The sequence below is a fragment of the Mya arenaria genome, chromosome 14 (genome assembly GCF_026914265.1).
Source record: "Mya arenaria isolate MELC-2E11 chromosome 14, ASM2691426v1".
Taxonomy (NCBI): Eukaryota; Metazoa; Mollusca; class Bivalvia; order Myida; family Myidae; genus Mya; species Mya arenaria.
In genome coordinates, this window is record NC_069135.1 from 51678377 (window position 1) to 51697768 (window position 19392).

The following is a 19392-nucleotide window of genomic DNA, read 5'->3' on the forward strand; positions in this document are numbered from 1 at the left end:
TCAGGGGCAAATTAAAATTAAACCTTCTCCCAGAATAAATAAATATACAAGTCAAACAATTAAAAGGCAATTACACTTCTCAGCTATATAGCACTTACAGGTTAACTAGTTATGGTTTGTGAATTCCACTTAATTAATAAGTATCATAATAACTGATTAACAAGATAATATTAATTCGTGTTACCATTTATCTATGATTGCAATTTTGGCTGTTAGCAGTAACTGGTTATCTAGTTATGTTTCGCGATTTTTAATTTATAAATAACATTATAACTGGTTAACTAGATATGATTCTCGTTACCACTTACCACAAGTAACAATTTTTTAACACTTATACAACATTATTTTAAAGTGAACAACAAAGTTTAAAAAACGGAAACAAATATCTGCCGTCCAGCCGCTGTTTACATTTAAACCTCCTCGGAAAACCTTAATAACCCTCAGAAAACCTTAACAATCCTTGGAAAACCATAACAACACTCGGAAAACCTTAATTACCATCGGAAAAACTTAATTATCCTGGAAAACTCTAATAACCATCGGAAAACCTTAATTAATACCAAACCTTAATAACCCTGGAAAACCTTAATAGCCATCGGAAAACCTTTATAATCCTGGAAAACCTTAATAGCCCTCAGAAAACCTTATTAGCCCTTAGAAAATCTCAATTACAACCTTAATAACCCTCAGAAATCTTTAATAACCCTCAGAAAACCTTATTAACCATCGGAAAACCTTCTTAACCATAGGAAAACCTTAATAACCCTCAGAAAACCTTAATAACACACAGAAAACCTTAATAACCATCGGAAAACCTTGTCAACAAAAGCAGTCAAATTGAGAAACTCGTATTTTTAATATAACTTTGCAGATATTTTTGTTTCAGATAACTGGCATCACGGATTTATAAACCAGGTTTAATGGTCCGTTTTGGAGTTAAATGAAGAGGCAAATTTCTGCAATTTAGTACCAATTATGTGCCAAATTGACTTAAGAAGATCTAGCTGTATACGAAGTTTGTAGTAAATACCTCATATACTTTTATATATACCAGCGATAGCGGGTTGAATTCCAAGTCGCGTCGTACCGCAAGACGTTCAGAAAAGGTACCTGTAGCTTTCTTGCCTTACAGTTAAAGGATTCTCCTCGTGGCGGATTGTCCACTCCTATATTTAATTCGGGAAATGTTATTATACACGTGCTATTGACTCTTGTGTTTTATTTTACGATATTTTTAAGAACACTTTTATGGCATTAATAAATGCCCTTTTTCATTCAAAGCTTGTGTTACGTTTTCCCTTCATCCAAACGAGTTCTTCGGCCTGTGACTTAGTACCTTGACCTTGGACAATACATAAAACGGGTAGTACTGGTAAAATGTATTTAGTATTGGTTTAAGCCCAGAAAAGTTGTATTTTGTGTATTGGTGCTTGACATTGAGTTCGGTACTTCAACAACCAAGTACTCTATTATCTGGTTCCGTTTCATCAAATCTTCAAATATCTGGGTTTGACTGGGAATTGCAGTCATTTCTATCTCATATCACTAATGAAATTTAAAAACAATTCAAGTCATCATGGGATCAAGCCCTAGTGCAGCCAAAGGGGGCAGGCATTTGACATACATAAACTCTAACAAAAAACAACAACAACAACAACACATTGCATAGGAGTTGGCTATGGTGTGCTGATATTTTTTCACACATTCAAATCAAATCAGAACTTCAATTAAACCAAAACATATTGAAAAGTTTGTTTATTAAAATGCAACAAATTTCACATAACATAATTAATATACAGGTAGATAGAAAAACAATACAGTTCTATGAATATCACAGTCACCCATGCAACCAAAAAGCAGATGCAAGAATTTAAAGGGACTAGACACCAGATGTTCCCATTGCAAATAAAAAAAAACTTACATAAAATTGTTATCGGTGTTTACATCACATTGAATCTTACTTACTGATGTATCACATTTTGCATATTTTTCCAATTCGAATTTTACTTCAAGTAAATTTATAAATAGCGTCGGGATATGTATTTGTACTAATCACGTGACTTTCACCTGCTTAATATAAACACTATAAATTGGGAAACCATTATCTGCTATTTTTAAATCGGTAAACTCAGCTAAGACAGCGACAAAATATTCTTTTAAACATGTTAAATGATGTATTATCAGCATCATACTAGCTCATATTGACAAATCATGGCTTGTTTTAAGGAAATACTGAATTTGCCAATTTTGCGACCATCTGGTGTGTAGTCCCTTTAACAGTAATCTATTAAACAATATAATTGCTTTTAATGTATTAATACTTTTACATTTTTTTCATTTGGCATAATAAAGCAGTCAACATTTTTATACCGTATATGGATCATAATACTTCAATTACCTGGTATGTTTCAGCAGTTATTTTTACAACCTCAATTTATTGTACATTTTTCAGGTAAAGTGTTGGGCGTAAAAAAATAATTTCTTCGTTTTCAATTTTACCATCAAAAGTAATACCTACATGTAGGTAACTCTGAAAAATGATCCCTTCCGGAGAAAAATAAGAAAATGTTAGAAAATATTTGTCTGCTGGTTAGCAATAAAAAAAATAAGGTCCAGTTAAAAAACAAGGGTTGAAAAGTTTGATTTTCTTCTTTTTTATGCCTTTTCGTATAACCTGTAAGATTTTATTTTTAATTTCCCCGACAATATTTACAAATGCTCTTTAATAGCGAGTCTCTTAACAGGTGTCTTTAAACCGAAGTTATCAATGCATTAAAATTATTATCTAATTTAGTTCCACCGGCCTATTTTTAGGTGAAATAGGAGGTAAAATTTTATGTTTTGATGATCCTGGTCGATGTCTCGACCCTTGTGACCCGGGTCTCGGGCCTGAGGGAGGTTTCGGTTCATTTCCAGTTTCGCTCATCAATTCTAGTGGATTGACCATCTCAGTTGGTAATGGCGGACCTTTGTTGATATTTTGTTGGGCACCATCTCCAGTCTGTGCCATTTCCGGAGATCCGCCCCGCTGAATGTCACTCGCTGATGTTAACCCTGTGAGACTGGAACTTGCCCCCGATCGATTTTCGCTGGAATCAGACGAGCCCGGCCTCAAAGGTTTATTAACTGCAGGGGCGGAAAGTGATAAACGATCAGTCATAGTTGTTTCGCTGATTCCAAGACCCATCTGACCTTCGACGCTCTGTGGGGCCGTCTTTGGGTAACTGAAAAATAAACAGAAATTCAAAATCCCACATTAAAAAAACGGGGGAGCAATTGAAAAGTGCAGGGCTTGCAAAACAGGCTTGTGCCAATTTCGACTACTGATATAAATCATAAGACACAAATATAGGATAAACATATAGCATCTTTAATTAAAAGAGTTGATATGATTTTCATAAAAAAGTTATATCTATTATAAAGTCATAAAGAACCAACGAAAGGAAAAATAATACCTTGTAAGAAGTTGTTCCATGAGCGGGGGGTTAGCTCCGACAACAGCTTCTTTGGCCGCACTCTGACGTCGACGTAAGGACTCTTCCTCCTGAGGGGTTGAATTTGAAAAAATTAGGTTGATTAATTTTCATAATGTACTTAAAATGAATGTTTGTCAATCGGGCCAAAATAATTTGATATTCTTTTCTAATTTTGAGGGCAAGACACTAATTAAAAGCTCCTGTCAAATTTTTCCAAATGTGTGATAAAATTTATTGAAAATTGCTTGACCCAAGTGCCCAATAAGTACCTGTTTATATATAAGCAGATTTAGAGTACTTCCAAGAAGACTTTTAAAAAGATATATTATAAAATAAAATTAAACGTACAACAATGCCTCGACCAGACACTGTTGGGGTCTGATCCCCGAGACTTCGCGGGAAAGGCTGTGATGTCATCATATCAGTGCCCGTTGGTCTGGACCATGTACGCGTCCCAAGCTGAGTTGTCAGGTTCTGGTCGGTATCTGGTCGTGTCATTGCGTCGGTTGGTTGTTCGCCATCATCAGAACCCTGCGGAGACGAAAGGCCGATTCCGAGATAATCCATAACCAGTCTGCGAAGCCGCTTGTAGGCCTCCTGGATATCATCTGTGAGAAAGTGATGAATGGGTAAAATAAAAAAACAACATTTTATATTTTTTTAAATACTATTGATACCTAAATTCAATTAAAATATACTGTAATAAACTTCTAGAAAAGGTACATTTCTGAAAAATCCTAAACTGCTCAAATTCTACGCATTCTATACATCAATATACTTATTCACCAAATATCATCAGAGCCCTCCTGACTTTAATCTATTCACAAAATGATGAAGGATTTTGTCCAGATCAGAAGAGCTTGAATTGATGTGAACAAAAAATAGAGAAGTATCAATTCCCATTGCCTTGCAACCACTAAAGAAGGTTTGCCACAGAAAACATATTGAAGTACTTTAACAAAGTAAGTAACCTTATCCGGAAATAGAAAGTGTTAAAACAGTCTTAAAGAGATAACTGTAGTATGTATTGGTTTTTATAACTTACCACTGTTGATCATCATATCGAAGAAGCCTGGGTGATTTTGGTTGTAGGTCTTGTACATATCGGCCCTCGACAATGTGTACTCAATCTGTTTCTGTGAGTAGATTCCACGATCCTGCAGCTTTTGTTCATGGCATTCATCTGACAGCGGCATTACAAGAACGTATCGAGGCTCAAAGTAGGTGTTTTTCAGCGTTAGCACACCCTAGAAATAAGTAATCGTTGTTTAAACATTTTCGTGATATTGAAGCAATGCATTGTGGTTAATGGTGCGATTCATTGTAATATGGGCATGTGCACTTTAAACAAAGGGAGGCAACAAAGTGTCCCACCATTTCAAGGGGATTAATTCATCTAGCAACCATAGATCAGGCAGAACAGAGGCCAGACTCCATGGAACTGGGATTTGCGTTTTGTGTATTCATCTTGAACGTGTTAAGTAGAAATAAGAGATAAAATTAAGAACAAGAAATTATGATTCAGTTCTACTCTAAACTAGGCTTAGGGTTTAAAAGGTTCAATACACTGTTATCATTTTAAGGGTGCTTAAAATTCTGAACAATCAAATGTTTGGTACAATTGCGCCAGACGTAAATTAAGACAACATTTCTATATCGTTACATTGATTTCATGATTGCATAGCTCCAAATTCTGTACGATTATTTTGTCAATGTCTTATCAGTACCAGTATACTATTTTTATATTCATTCACATGCTAAGTACAATGAATGTTTATCATTTAAGTAATTTAAGTCATTTCTCTGTATCAAAGTACAACTGAATGTACTGTGCTCCTCATTTTTCTACTTAAGGTCACTATGACCTTGATCTTTGACCTACTGAGACACCAATATCAATTGTGAGTATCTACAAAAACAAGTCGTTTAAAAGTTATTGATTTGAAATGGAAGTAACATGCAGACAATGCGGCCATTGCTGCGAGACGAAGTGATCCCAATGTGTTATCCATGCTTTGACAAAACTAAATGCCTACCTCCAGTTCCATATGAACGACACAAGCAAGCCCCTCTCTTGCGACTGATTCAATGGACTCCATCTGAAGGCCGTACCATTGACCGTTGTATTGGTATGTCTGGATAAACTGACCCTAAAAGACAGAAACTGGACATCAGTGGTCACTTTAAAACCTTCCTGGCATCTGGTTCTATTTACTCCATCTGAAGGCCTTACCATTGACAGTTGTATTGGTAAGTCTGGATAAAATGACCCTGAAAGACAGAAACTGGACATCAGTGGTCACTTTAAAACCTTCCTGGCATCTGGTTCTATTTACTCCATCTGAAGGCCGTACCATTGACCGTTGTATTGGTATGTCTGGATAAACTGACCCTAAAAGACAGAAACTGGACATCAGTGGTCACTTTAAAACCTTCCTGGCATCTGGTTCTATTTACTCCATCTGAAGGCCTTACCATTGACAGTTGTATTGGTAAGTCTGGATAAAATGACCCTGAAAGATAGAAACTGGACATCAGTGGTCATTTTAAAACCTTCCTGGCATAATGACACTTGGTAAGTCTGGATAAAATGACCCTGAAAGATAGAAACTGGACATCAGTGGTCATTTTAAAACCTTCCTGGCATAATGACACTTGGTAAGTCTGGATAAAATGACCCTGAAAGATAGAAACTGGACATAAGAGGTCACTTTGACCCTTCTCTGGCAACTCAGGTTCAATTGACAGCATCTGAAGGCTGTATCTCTGAACATTGTACTCAGTAAGTCGAAATAAACTGGCTCTGAAAGACAGTAACTCTAGCCCCTCCCCTGACACTGATTCAATTGACTCTATAATCTGGAGACTGAACCAATTGCATTGGTACGTCTGGCCCCAATTTCTCGAAACTTCTTAAGCTTAACAGGCTTAAGTTGCTTATTTCAATTAGCCAAAATATATATTTATACTGAATTTGTATAAATGAAAAATGATTTATCTTTATAATCGTAACGATAATTCCTATATTAAGTATTAAACCAGTTAAAGGAGTATACAAAACGCAAAATATTGAAAGACAAAAATAATTGGTTTAGCTTAATCCTGCTATAAGAGACTTAAGAAGTTTCGAGAAATTGGGGCCTGGATAAACTGACATTAGTTGAGTGTTTCATAAACAGTTGAACCCTGTTGGCTTGAACTCGCTTGGCTCCAATTCCTTTTTGGCTTGAACTGGTTGTAAAGGACCGACTTCTTTATACTGAGGTAAGCATTTCCACTTGGCTCAAATTTTTCGAGGCTCAACGTATTTTCGCCGGTCCCTGGGAGTTTGAGCTAATGAGCTTCGACTGTAGAAAATGATATGCCAGTTTTATGAACTAGACACTATAACGATAATCAGCATCAGCTGTAATTTAGTTCACATACAACATGAGATAATATCTTAGACACTTGTCATTACATTTTGAGAGATGGAAATATGTACGCCAATGATTTCAATCATTCAGAGCATCTTAACAGACAATGTTGCTTTTGATCTTTTGCAATATTTAATACTAGCACCTTAAAGCTGCACTCTCACAGATTGAACGTTTTGACAACTTTTTTATTTTTTGTCTTGGAACGAGCCAATTTTTACGACAATCTATGGAAACCAGTTAATTAAGACTGCTGACAAAAAAATTAGATCGCAGATTTTTATATTTTAAGTTAAAAAAATTGAAATTTTATGCATTTTTCTTAAACCGTTAGTAAGGGTTCAAGCTATAAAACATTAATTTTCGAATGGAAATCTGAAAATCTACGGTCTGTTTTTTTGTCAACAATCTTACATCATTGGGTTGCAGATATTTACGCAAAAGATTGCTCTTTCCAAGACAAAAAATAAAAAGTTTTAAAAATGGTAAATCTGTACGAGTGCAGCTTTAAGAACAACAATATTTGACCCTAGACAATTTGGGAACACTTGAATCACGAAATGCCTTTTTGAGAAAAAAATAATCGCTAAAATTGCTGGTAATTTTTTAAATTAGAAGAGCAAGCTTTTCTGTCTCCTGCAAATGAGAATATTATTTGAAAAATTAATATAGTTTCTTTTCCCTTTCAAAAGACCTGAAATGGCTGAAATATCCAACTGTGTGAGTTTAAATATCTATTGCAATATCAAATCATGATAGTAAATATTGCATTCTGATCTCTGAATTCAATAATCCCCAACCTTAACATCACACAATTCATTAGGATGTTAAAGATCCATTACAGGTAAAAAGACTTTCATAAAAAAAAAAAAAAAAAAAAAAAAAATATATATTTTTATACTTTTGATTGGGATTTTTTTTCTCCAGATTGTGAATAATATCATATATTTGCTAGGGGGATGGGTTCGATAGTCGGAGGGTTCGATAGTCAGACCTGTGGGTACTTACTGTTTTGATGTCCATTTCAAACTTCTCCTCAGTGACAAAGTGGTAGTCCTTCCCAGCTGTTTCTTCCTTATGGGGCTTGCGAGTAGTGTGAGAAATACTGCAAAACAAACAACACATCTGATACAAAAGCTGTGACAGGAATGAGAAAAATTGTGGCTCAAAGCATTACAAAAATGTTTTATTCAGAACATAAATATGATAAATTGCAATCTGATCCTTTTTCAGCAGTTTAATATCACTGGTTCCCAGACATTAAAATGGCTCATTCTTAGACACAAACTAAAAAAGTCCATCTTTGAGAGTACAGCTTTAACTTTTCATCCCACTTACTTACCCGTATCCAAAATAGTCTGAGAACTCCTCGACAAGTTTCATGGCAAGGTCTTTCTTTCCAGATCCTTGTGGTCCGACCAAAACCAGCATGGGGTAGGGCGTCTCTATGCTTGGTAGCGTGCTGAAATAATGGATTATGTTATTAAGTAAGCCAGAAGAAACCTAGTTTGGCAGCCTTGCCCTTTTAAAATGCCAGACCTAAGATACTATGTTAGTGGATGTGTCTTTATGCTTGGTAGCGTGCTGAAATAATGGATTATGTTATTAAGTAAGCCAGAAAAAACCTAGTTTGACAGCCTTGCCCTTTTAAAATGCCAGACCTAAGATACTATGTTAGTGGATGTGTCTCTATGCCTGGAAGCATGCTGAAATAATGGATTATATTATCAGCTAAGCCAGAAAAAAACAACAGTTTGACAACAAATATCCTTTTAAAACCCCAGATCTAAAATACTCCGTCTCTTTTAGGTTAGGGGAATACATGCCATGTTTCTGAGAGGCTTTCCAGGGGATTTTGGTCTGAATTCCAGGGGATTTTGATATTACACCAGGAGATTTTTACGCGGCAAAAATTTGCGCAATATCTGCATTTTAATATAAGAATAAATACAGAAACACACTCAAATTACCATAATTTTTGGACTATGTAATCATGGTGCTTCATGGAATTTCACACTCATTATATTATTGATGCTTTCCACTGTCAACCTTAAGCAAGTTCAAGGACATATACAACGGAGATGGATATTTTTACCTTATAGCGATACATTAGTAAAGTCACATGATAACGTCAATCAACCAATCACCTGACAACGTCAATCAACCAATCACATGATAACGTCAATCAACCAATCACCTGACAACGAAATTGCTGAAAGCCGTTAGTAACACTAATAAAATTATAGTCTTCAAAGATGAAATTTGAGCAAATATCAACATTTGCTGAAGTGTTCCAGCTGTCAGAATCTTAGTTTTAACTCTACTAATGATTTACCAAATTTCATAATAAAAAAGTGCATTTTACAAACGATGAGCAGTCCCTTTAAACCTGGTTAATGAATATCTGAAACCCTGAAAGATTTAAAAAATGACTTTAAAGAAAATTTGTTGTTAAATTGATATAAGGGCTATTCCATTTAAACATATAACCCCCAGGGGGGAAGGCACTTTTAGATATACCACCCCCTTACAGAAGCAAATTTACCCTTGCGGGGTCCAAATTAGCGAAAACAGACACCCACCCTTATACTTTTTAAATAATTGCCTTCCCCCCATGGGTTATGTTTTACTGAAATAGCCCTAACTGCTAAAAAGATGTGTTATATCAAAATCCGAATCAATATACCTGTCCCAGACTCTGCTTGGCTGGAGGAATGAGTAGACAACGTGCATAATGTGGTCCCTGGCCGCGATTACCTCCGGTGGGGGGTTGAACATGTTCATCGATGATACCTGGGACACACAATTAGAGATGGTTAAATATCAGTGAAAACATGCTTAGACCACGTTAATAATGTTGAATATCTTATCACAACATTTATAGCCAGTTTTTAAATGAAAAGGTAATGTGATCAAATTGGAAATCAGAGTCACAGGTGAAAGTCTTGCTTCTCATGATAATTGACCTGTCGCCAGTTGTCAATCAAACAAACTGGTCGTCCGGTTAGAGCAGTGGTAAGCGCACTCGCTTCTCACCAATGCGACCCGGGTTCCATTCCAAGCCAGGGCACATGTGAGTTTGGTTAGTGGTCACCAAGCCTGACAAGTGGGTTTTCTCCGGACACTTTGGTTTCCCCCACACAAGACCACATTCACGCCCAACATCGTGCCAACAAGAGTGACTTATTATAAGTTAGAATAACTTTCAGTTGACCATTATTAGGATTTTATTTTTTGTTTATAAATATAAACACGTTGGTTTTTACTAATTTCTTTAGCTCGATTGTGACTAAAGCTGATAGCTTATAGAATCACTCATGAGTCCATTTCTTGGGAAGAAACCAGAATTCAGGTGTCCATTTTGAGAGGCCATGAGAAAGAACATTCCTGGTGGGGATCGAACCCACAACCTCTTGGATGAGAGGGGGACTGATACCTATACCACTAGACCACTCGAAAACACATGGTTACATTATCCAATTGAAAAGCTTCTAACAAAATGATCTCGACAAGATGCAATAACTGCTTTGGCCACTTGGATCATTGGACACCTCCAATGATTCGGTTTCTCATTTTATCTTATCTTAGCTTATCTTAGCTAATCTAAGCTTATCTTGACATCCTACCTTCTCATCAACTTCCACTTTATGCCTGTCCAGTTCAGTAAGGCGCTGAATTTGGAAGAGAATTGACAGTCGATAGTCTGGCAGTTCCTGGATTGGGTTACGGAGGAGATTCAACTGGCGCAGCATCGGCATTTCCTTGATGAACTTGATCTCAGAGATATCAATCACCTGTTGGGAAAAGAGGTCACGAGTACTTTTAATGTCATGGATAATTTCAAGGTCATTGGAACTTTTAAGGACATGAGTACTTTAAAGGTCATGGATACTTTAAAGGTTATCTATAAAAAAAATGCGTAGACATATTTAAAGCAGCACTCTCACAGATTGAACGTTTTGACAACTTTTTTATTTTTTGTCTTGGAACAAGCCAATTTTTGCAATAATCCATGGCAACCAAATACCGGTATATAAGAATGCTGACAAAAAATTAGATCACAGATTTTTATATTTAAGTTTAAAAATTGATGTTTTATGCATTTTTCTTAAACCATTAGTAATGGTTTAAGCCATAAAACATTAATTTTTGAAACAGAAAGTTGAAAATCTATGATCTGATTTTTTGTCAGCAATCATATATCATTGGTGTGCAGATATACCGGTATATGCAAAAATTTGCTCTTTCCAAGACAAAAAATAAAAAAGTTGTAAAAATGGTATATCTGTGAGAGTGCAGCTTTAATACGAGATTTCAAATTTTCACTACAAGACCTATTTTTGCTTGTAGTAGTTCATTTTAAACTGACCACTGTAACAGACAAACATACTCCTTTTTTTGGTAATTTGATATTTTTTCAAAGACCAAGAACAACCTTTGCGAAGTGTTTCATGTCCTGTTTATCTTTTTTGGTGTATTGTTCTATTTTCATGGATGTGATGTTAAAAGCATAAAAACATAACACAAACTAAAATGTTCCTGATTGTTCAATCTTGATCATGGTTTTAATATATGAGCGTATATTTCTTTATACCTCATTATCTTCCAGGTCGAGACTTTCAAGCAGGTCATGGTTCTGAAGCCCCTTCAAACTACGGATTTTGTTCCCGGAAAAGTTGATCCTCTGAAAAACATATACATGTACCATGATATACAAAGAGATTGGATTCTTTTAAATCATTTATTTTCTTCAAATATTTAAAATTTTGTTCCCGGAAAAGTCGATCCTCTAAAAATATTTCACATGTACCATGATATACAAAGAGAATGGATTATTTTTTTTATTTTTTTCATCCAATTTTTCAAATGGCTATAAAGGGAAATATTTAGTTTTTATGCAGATTGATAGGTCTTGGTAGCAAATAATAATTTTGGTAACAAGTGTACTAAGTTTCATGTCAATCCTGGATTGTTTGAGTTAAGTTCAAGGTCAAAGTTTATGCATGGCACTGTCAACTGAAATGCCAATAATAATCAGGTCATAAAAATTACTGCACTTATTTCCAAGAGGAACAATCATGAAATAGGAAATTTCGTTAAGGTGTGCCATCCATTATTAGGATGCAAAGATGTATATGGTAAGTGCATTTTAGATATTAACATTAAGATTATTTCTATGTTTAACGTATATATAGATTATTGTTTGCATGGATTTCAACATTATGCTTTCAAACTTAACATTTTATAAAATAAAATTAAAACTTGACCAGTAGCAATTTTGGATTTTTAAATGATAGATGTATTGCCTTAAATCTTAGAAGTTTAAATCAACCACATGCAGTCCAAATTATGGAATATGTCAATATCTTTAATCCTAATGATAATCAGTATGGTTTAATCCAAAGCATAATGATGGAACAGAATGAAAAACCAGTATATGCGTTTTAGCACATTTCTTTTTTTTAACTTTCTTAAATATGCAAATTTTCCCGCTTCTTTTGAGAAAACACCCATTATGATAGCCAATCAGAAAGCAAAAAACACACCATGTGATAAAAGGCGGTAAATGCATTGGATAAATTAAATCCCCGTACTTGCAGGCTTAGTGTAAGATAGCATCAATTCCATATAATAATGATGGAGTTACATCAGTTTTGCACTAACCCTCAACATTGTGCTAATAAGAGCAGGTTCGGGATTTTTAGTTTTCTAGTTTTTTGTCTCTCCTGAAAAGTACCAGTTGGTTTTTCATTCGGTGCCATCGATAACTAGTGTTGATAGAAATTACTTACTTTGATATTTCTCAGTGTTTCCAGGTTTTCGATCATGGTCAACTTGTTGTGACACTGAAATACGAAATAGGGAACAAAATCATCACAAAATTGGAAAGGACTGATTTTAGATAGCTTAAATTTTGCATGAGTTTTATTTTTATTAACATTTGCAATTGCATTTCATTGCAAATTCAAAACGTCACAACATAAAATAGAAAGATAGTTAAGTCTAAACTTATGAAATTTCATTTCATTGAAACAAGTAATTTAACATACGGTAACATTGGCACGATGTTATGCGAGAATGTGGTGTATTGTTTACAAAAGATACTTTTGGGCTTGTTTCGAAATTTGTACTCGAAATACAGAGATTAAAATCAGTTTGCTTGACCTTGAAGCTATCATTCTAAGAAAGTCAATAACGTTAGGCTCAAATCTGACATACTACACAGTCATTAAAATTAGACTTTTGGATTATCAAGCCCAAATTATTATATTATTGCTTGGCACAAAAGATATAAAAAAGCAATTTAGAATTCAGAATTTAAGCAAGCCCGGCAGGCATTTTACCAATGCAGGGCTTGCGAGCTTGTGTTAGTTTCGACCACTGACATCACACATATGCTTTGTGCAAACCCACTACCCCTCCCTCTGTAGAAGGACACTCTACCAAGTCGCTATAAAAGCTAGCTCCATAGCGAGGCAGTACAAGTGTCAGAATATATTCAATACCAGAGATGCGTTCAAAAAACATGTTTGCTGCGAACGTTTGCTGTTTGGTTCCCAGCTTGCTGAAAACAGTTTGGTAACATTTGGTAAACGTTCACCCTACTGAACGGATTGCTGGTTCCAAAAACTACCAGTATGACTCTTTTATTCATTATTCTTACCAATTTTAAATACTGCATAGGCAGTCCATCTACACCCTGGATAAACTACAACTATTCATAATTCTTTTCAAATTCAAATACTGAACAGGCAGTCCATTTATACCCTGGATAAAACTACAACTAGTCATACGTGTTACCAAGTTCAAATCATGCATAGGCAATCCATTTACTCCCTGGATAAACTACAACTATTCATAATTCTTTTCAAAATTAAATACTTAACAGGCAGTCCATTCAGACCCTGGATAAAACTACCGGTACAACTATTCATAATTCTTACCAAGTTCAAATACTGAATAGGCAGCCCTATCAGACCCTGGATAAAACTACCGGTACAACTATTCATAATTCTTACCAAGTTCAAATACTGAATAGGCAGCCCTATCAGATCCTGGATAAAACTACCCGTACAACTATTCATAATTCTTACCAAGTTCAAATACTGAGTAGGCAGCCCATTCAGACCCTGGATAAAACTACCCGTACAACTATTCATAATTCTTACCAAGTTCAAATACTGAATAGGCAGCCCTATCAGACCCTGGATAAAACTACCGGTACAACTATTCATAATTCTTACCAAGTTCAAATACTGAGTAGGCAGCCCATTCAGACCCTGGATAAAACTACCCGTACAACTATTCATAATTCTTACCAAGTTCAAATACTGAATAGGCAGCCCTATCAGACCCTGGATAAAACTACCGGTACAACTATTCATAATTCTTACCAAGTTCAAATACTGAGTAGGCAGCCCATTCAGACCCTGGATAAAACTACCCGTACAACTATTCATAATTCTTACCAAGTTCAAATACTAAATAGGCAGCCCTATCAGATCCTGGATAAAACTACCGGTACAACTATTCATAATTCTTACCAAGTTCAAATACTGAATAGGCAGCCCTATCAGACCCTGGATAAAACTACCCGTACAACTATTCATAATTCTTACCAAGTTCAAATACTGAATAGGCAGCCCTATCAGATCCTGGATAAAACTACCGGTACAACTATTCATAATTCTTACCAAGTTCAAATACTGAATAGGCAGCCCTATCAGATCCTGGATAAAACTACCGGTACAACTATTCATAATTCTTACCAAGTTCAAATACTGAATAGGCAGTCCATTCAGACCCTGCATCTTTCCAATCTTGTTATGGGCCAAACTCAGTTCTTTCAACCTAGAACATTTCTCTAGGCCAGTGATCTGGGAAATGTGATTGTCTGGAGATTGAGTTAAGGATTATTTGTACAAAAAAGTTAACAACATGATTAAAAAACATCATTATTAACTTTCAAATGTGAAATATTTGATGGTGTACTTATATGTTTAAATTATAGAAGTACAGCTGAAATGTTTTGTTAAATCTTGTAAGAAATACTGCAAATCACAAGTGTATCAAGGCCATTCAAATAAAGGATCAGCAATTTGTTTTATTTCCTCAACTCTCTGTTCTTTTTCAATCTTGGCTAATGTTCAATTCACACAAATATGTAGCAAAATAATGAAACTATGGCCCTAAGCTAATTTCAATTCAGGACTACCCAGTAAAATCTACCAAGATCTTTTATAAAAAATGTCCCCAAAGATAATGGGATCCACTTGAAAACCTGCCTCTAGTAAAAAATAAATTGGCAAAGCCTTTAAGGATACTGTCTAAATTCAGCTTCATGAGGCTGTGATGGGCAGAGAGGTCGGATATAACCTCAATCTCGTTGAAGGATAGGTCAACCTCCTTCAGGTTTCTCGGAGGCTTGAAGTCCAGCACTGTTGACAGCTTGTTGTGGGAAGCATTTAGGATCAGCAGGTATGGTAGATCGCTCAGAGGAGAAAGGTCTGAAATCATGAATCAATCAAACTGAAAAAAATATGTGTTCTTTTTTATCTAACAAGTCTTCTTTACTGAATTGTGAAAAATGTACATGCCCCAATTAAAAACAACAATTACTATACAGTGTTTTCTGTGACTGCTACGCTGAACTACATTAAAGGGAAGAATTAACAATAGTTCATTGACTAAATAATGGAGAAAAAATGATGAAAAATATGCTAAACTGCGAATGGTGAAGTGATATTGGCCAAATTTAAGGTTGAGAAAAGCACTGCCATTAATTAATAAAACAGTAATCAACAAATTATTGTAACTTTTATTGTTCAGACTGAAAAAATACATTTATGATGAATGTAAGCTTATAAATTTGTTCTACAATTGCATAATATTTCTGTCCATTAGTTATCACCTGATATTAATCAACCAAGTCTTTCAGATATCAAGGGTAGGATCCAATTGAAGTCTAAATAGAACCAAAGAATTATCTAGGTACCGGTAGGTAGATTGTGAAGTCTAAAAACCGAACCTTTATGGTGAATATTTGCACAAAATTTACTGGAGCTAAAACTAAATGATAGTTTTTACCTGTTATCTCATTGTAAGGAATCTCAACCTTTTGTAGTTCTGTGAAGTTTGCCAGCACTTGAATGTCAATCAAACTGTAGCCCTGTGAAAAGAATTGAATATTTATACAAAAATATAATCTGAGATGAACTTAAATTTTTGGCACAATTTGAAAAAATATTTTAGTCATTACACTTCCATTTCTTTGCCAGTGATCGAAATAAGTTCAAGCCAACAAGCCCTGCACATGAATTATTATTTTTGGGCTGGCTACAATTTTTGATTTTATATTATATGGCTTGTTGAAATTGCCTTGATATAACGAACAGAGCTGAGATTCAATTAAAGCTAGTTGTAAACATAAATAATTTGGGGTTATGAAAAAAGCCCTGTAATGCAAAATATATATAATATGTTCAGAACAAAGATGCCATAACAGTGAGCGTTTTATGCAAAATAAACATAAGATTTTATGTAAATGTATAGAAAAGAGTAAAGCATTTTGAAAATAAAGTCCATAAACTCAACACAATGAATGTATAATTATTACTAGAGAATTTCAACCATATTATCACCATTTCATTTAAACCATAATGACCAAACCTACAGGTATAGTGCAGTGAAGGTAGACTTGTTTGGTACCATCGGCAGATCGTCCAAGGTTTGACAGTCCAACCCCAACAGTGTTTTCATCGAGGATTCCTCCGGGAGATAGCTGGAAAACAATTAAAGTCATGTTTTATTATGTGTTGTAACATGGGTATTTTTACAATGTACAGTTGTTTATAACAGATATCTGTTTAATTGAACAAATGCATACAACACTGCCATTTATGTCAAATGCAAGAAAGTGACTTGAATATAGCGGGTACATGATTTGATTTCCTAGCCATAGTATAAATGAATGAGTCTGTGACATTTGTTGGAAGATATGGGTTAGTAACCGTTATTGTTGTCATATGAATGTGCTCTAATCATAGTAGTATCCCAAAACAACCTGTGACCAATTTCCATTTAGTAACAGTGAATGTCACAGTAATGAGAGCAAAAGCTATTTGGGCTGTTCAAATCATTTAGTAGATCACAAGCAGGGTAACCTAGTTCGATTTCAGACTGACAGAAGCTTTTGAGCAGATTTACCACGATTGAAAAATTAAATAATGATTAGAATTGTATTGTTTACCTCAACATCATCTCCCTCTTCATCAGAGTCGGTGGCTGTCGTGGTCGGAATGTCATTGTCAGCCTCGATTTCCTGTCCAGGAGTAGCATCTCTGTTGTCTTCAAGGTTTAAAATGTTTGTATCGTAATTCAAAACGTGAGTTTCACCATTGACAACAACATAGCCGTCTTCTAAAGCTGGACTTTCCGAATATTGGCCATCGTCCGCCATTTTGTTTTGCTTAGATACGGTGCGTGTGTACAAATTGTTTTGTAGAAATCGCAATTCGGTTACACGAAACACAAAATTGACAAAATCTGTATACCAAAGCTCATATACTTTAACATTGGATATAACTCTTACTCTTGCACGCGAAATGAAAACAACAACTAAACTACAACGTCCATCCGTCTGTTAACAGCTTGTCTCTTCCGTAACTTTGTTTTTACTAATGGGATTTCACAGAAAAGTAGAGAACAATGGGAAGGGGATATGATATCAATTCAAAGGTCAAGGTCAATTTTAAAGGTCAGTTTTACCTTATTTCAATACCTGGTATCTCCGTCAAAACTTTGTAAATATAAATGGATTTCCATCAAATTTCACATAATGGGAGTGTGTATGTGTGTGCGTGCGTGCGTGCGTGCGTGCGCGTGTGTGTGTGGCGCATAATTTTGGTCTCTCATTTCATAAGTCAATGTACACTTGGAGGTTAATCTGGATTTCATAGCAAAGGTCAATATCACAATTCAACGTCAATATGGATTTCATAGAAATAGTATTCACATACTTCGTTTCTCAGTCATAGCTTAGAACTTATTTAAGCGATATAGACTTGCATAGAATCATGGCAAGACATGTCGTCCATCGAAATCATGCTCTTATCTCAAAGGTCAATGTAACACCCCGCGCAAATATGGATTTCAAAGATACACTTCTTGCTAATATCCAAAAGGTCAAGGTCACATTTCGATGCCAGTATGGATTTCATAGAAATAATTCGTACTCTCACCCAAAGGTCACTTCAATGTTAATATGGATTGTATGTCTCAGTCTTAGCTAAGTAACTATTTAAGGGATTGAGGTCAAACTTCAGATATTTGCAGAGGATAGCGACAAAAAATGTCGCGCATCAAAGTCATGCTCTTATCTCAAAGGTCAAGGTCAATGTCACACCTGAAGGTCAATGTTGCCCGATATATATTCTATAGCAATACTTTGTGTCTCAGCTTCAGCTTCGTTACCATGGGATTTCATTCAAACTTTACTCGAAATGTATAAAAGACGTCTCACAACTTCCTGTCCGACAATACCCAAGCGGGTGTATTTGTCACGTTCCTGTGACATGTCTTGTTTTAAAATGAATTCTCATTTTCAATAAGCCTGTTATGTGGTTCAATGTTGACAAACTAATTGCAACATAAATTTGTAAATTCTTTTGTAAACTGCAATCTCTATCTCCACGTTTCGTTAATTTGTGTGCTAATATCGCAGATAAACCCCATCCATTATAAAATCGAAAGCAACATCAATGGAGCCATTTACAAGACACGAAACAAATAAACGTTTCGTTGGAGGTCTTTATTGTGCTTATCTTTTCAACGGATTTGACCCCGTCGATTGACATTTTTATAATAAAAGCGCACGCAGACATAGTTGGCGTAGAATATCCTCATTGATTAAGCCTAATTAGCGACAAACAATGGACTCACTCTCCCCGCCTTTCAGTGGGCCTTCTTACCTTTCTCGCGTCAATGCGGGAAATCAATCGTTGTATTGACGCGATAATTGAACTTCTGATAATATTTATCGCCGAGTTTACTACGGGACGAAACAACCGTCTGCTAACAAACACGCGGAACAGTACACAAATAAACATGAAGGTTTAGCTGGTAACAATATGCGACCATCATCCTCGGCACCCCAGCGTATTAATAACCTACATCATATAGGTTAGGAATTCGCTGGAGTGCGGAGGATGGTAAATTATGTATAAATGTGTAACCCCATTCGGAACTCCTCGGCCGTTTTTTTTATCGAACACAACCTCAGAGGTCTATGGACGTTTTACACTGTCAGAAATCGGTACACTTAAAATTCATGCTTGGCTCGAATACATCGTTGGCTCGAATTGATTGTTAAGAACCGATCTATTTTCACTGAACGTAATTTTTCCCGCTTGGCTCGAATTTTCCGAGGCTCGAGGTATTTTCGCCGTTCCCAAGGAGTTCGAGCCATCGGGATTCGACTGTATTTAAGATAACTGAAGTTA

General features: G+C 35.5%; 1 protein-coding gene across 1 annotated transcript; it reads right to left on the reverse strand.

Annotated features, from left to right (window-relative positions):
- Positions 1 to 1740: 1740 nt before the first annotated feature.
- LOC128217234 (leucine-rich repeat and guanylate kinase domain-containing protein-like) lies at positions 1741 to 17355 on the reverse strand. The gene is made up of 16 exons (XM_052924214.1): positions 17142 to 17355; positions 16566 to 16673; positions 15980 to 16061; positions 15217 to 15399; positions 14662 to 14786; positions 12685 to 12738; positions 11487 to 11576; positions 10519 to 10686; positions 9579 to 9685; positions 8235 to 8354; positions 7901 to 7997; positions 5513 to 5626; positions 4522 to 4723; positions 3825 to 4084; positions 3456 to 3544; positions 1741 to 3224 (listed from the first exon to the last, which is right to left on the reverse strand). Exons 1-16 carry the CDS (start codon positions 17349 to 17351, stop codon positions 2786 to 2788), a joined length of 2448 nt encoding a protein of 815 aa, XP_052780174.1. The 5' UTR covers positions 17352 to 17355; the 3' UTR covers positions 1741 to 2785.
- Positions 17356 to 19392: the final 2037 nt, after the last annotated feature.

Bases quoted from the DNA above. Each gene is read 5' to 3' on its own strand.
- LOC128217234 (XM_052924214.1), bottom strand. From the start codon at position 17,351: ATGGCGGACGATGGCCAATATTCGGAAAGTCCAGCTTTAGAAGACGGC. The intron at 12,739-14,661 runs GTAAGAATTATG...TTCGTATTTCAG, and splicing joins CTATTCAGTATTTGAACTTG to TGTCACAACAAGTTGACCAT. The intron at 10,687-11,486 runs GTATAAAGAAAT...TTTTCCCAACAG, and splicing joins TCGACCTGGAAGATAATGAG to GTGATTGATATCTCTGAGAT.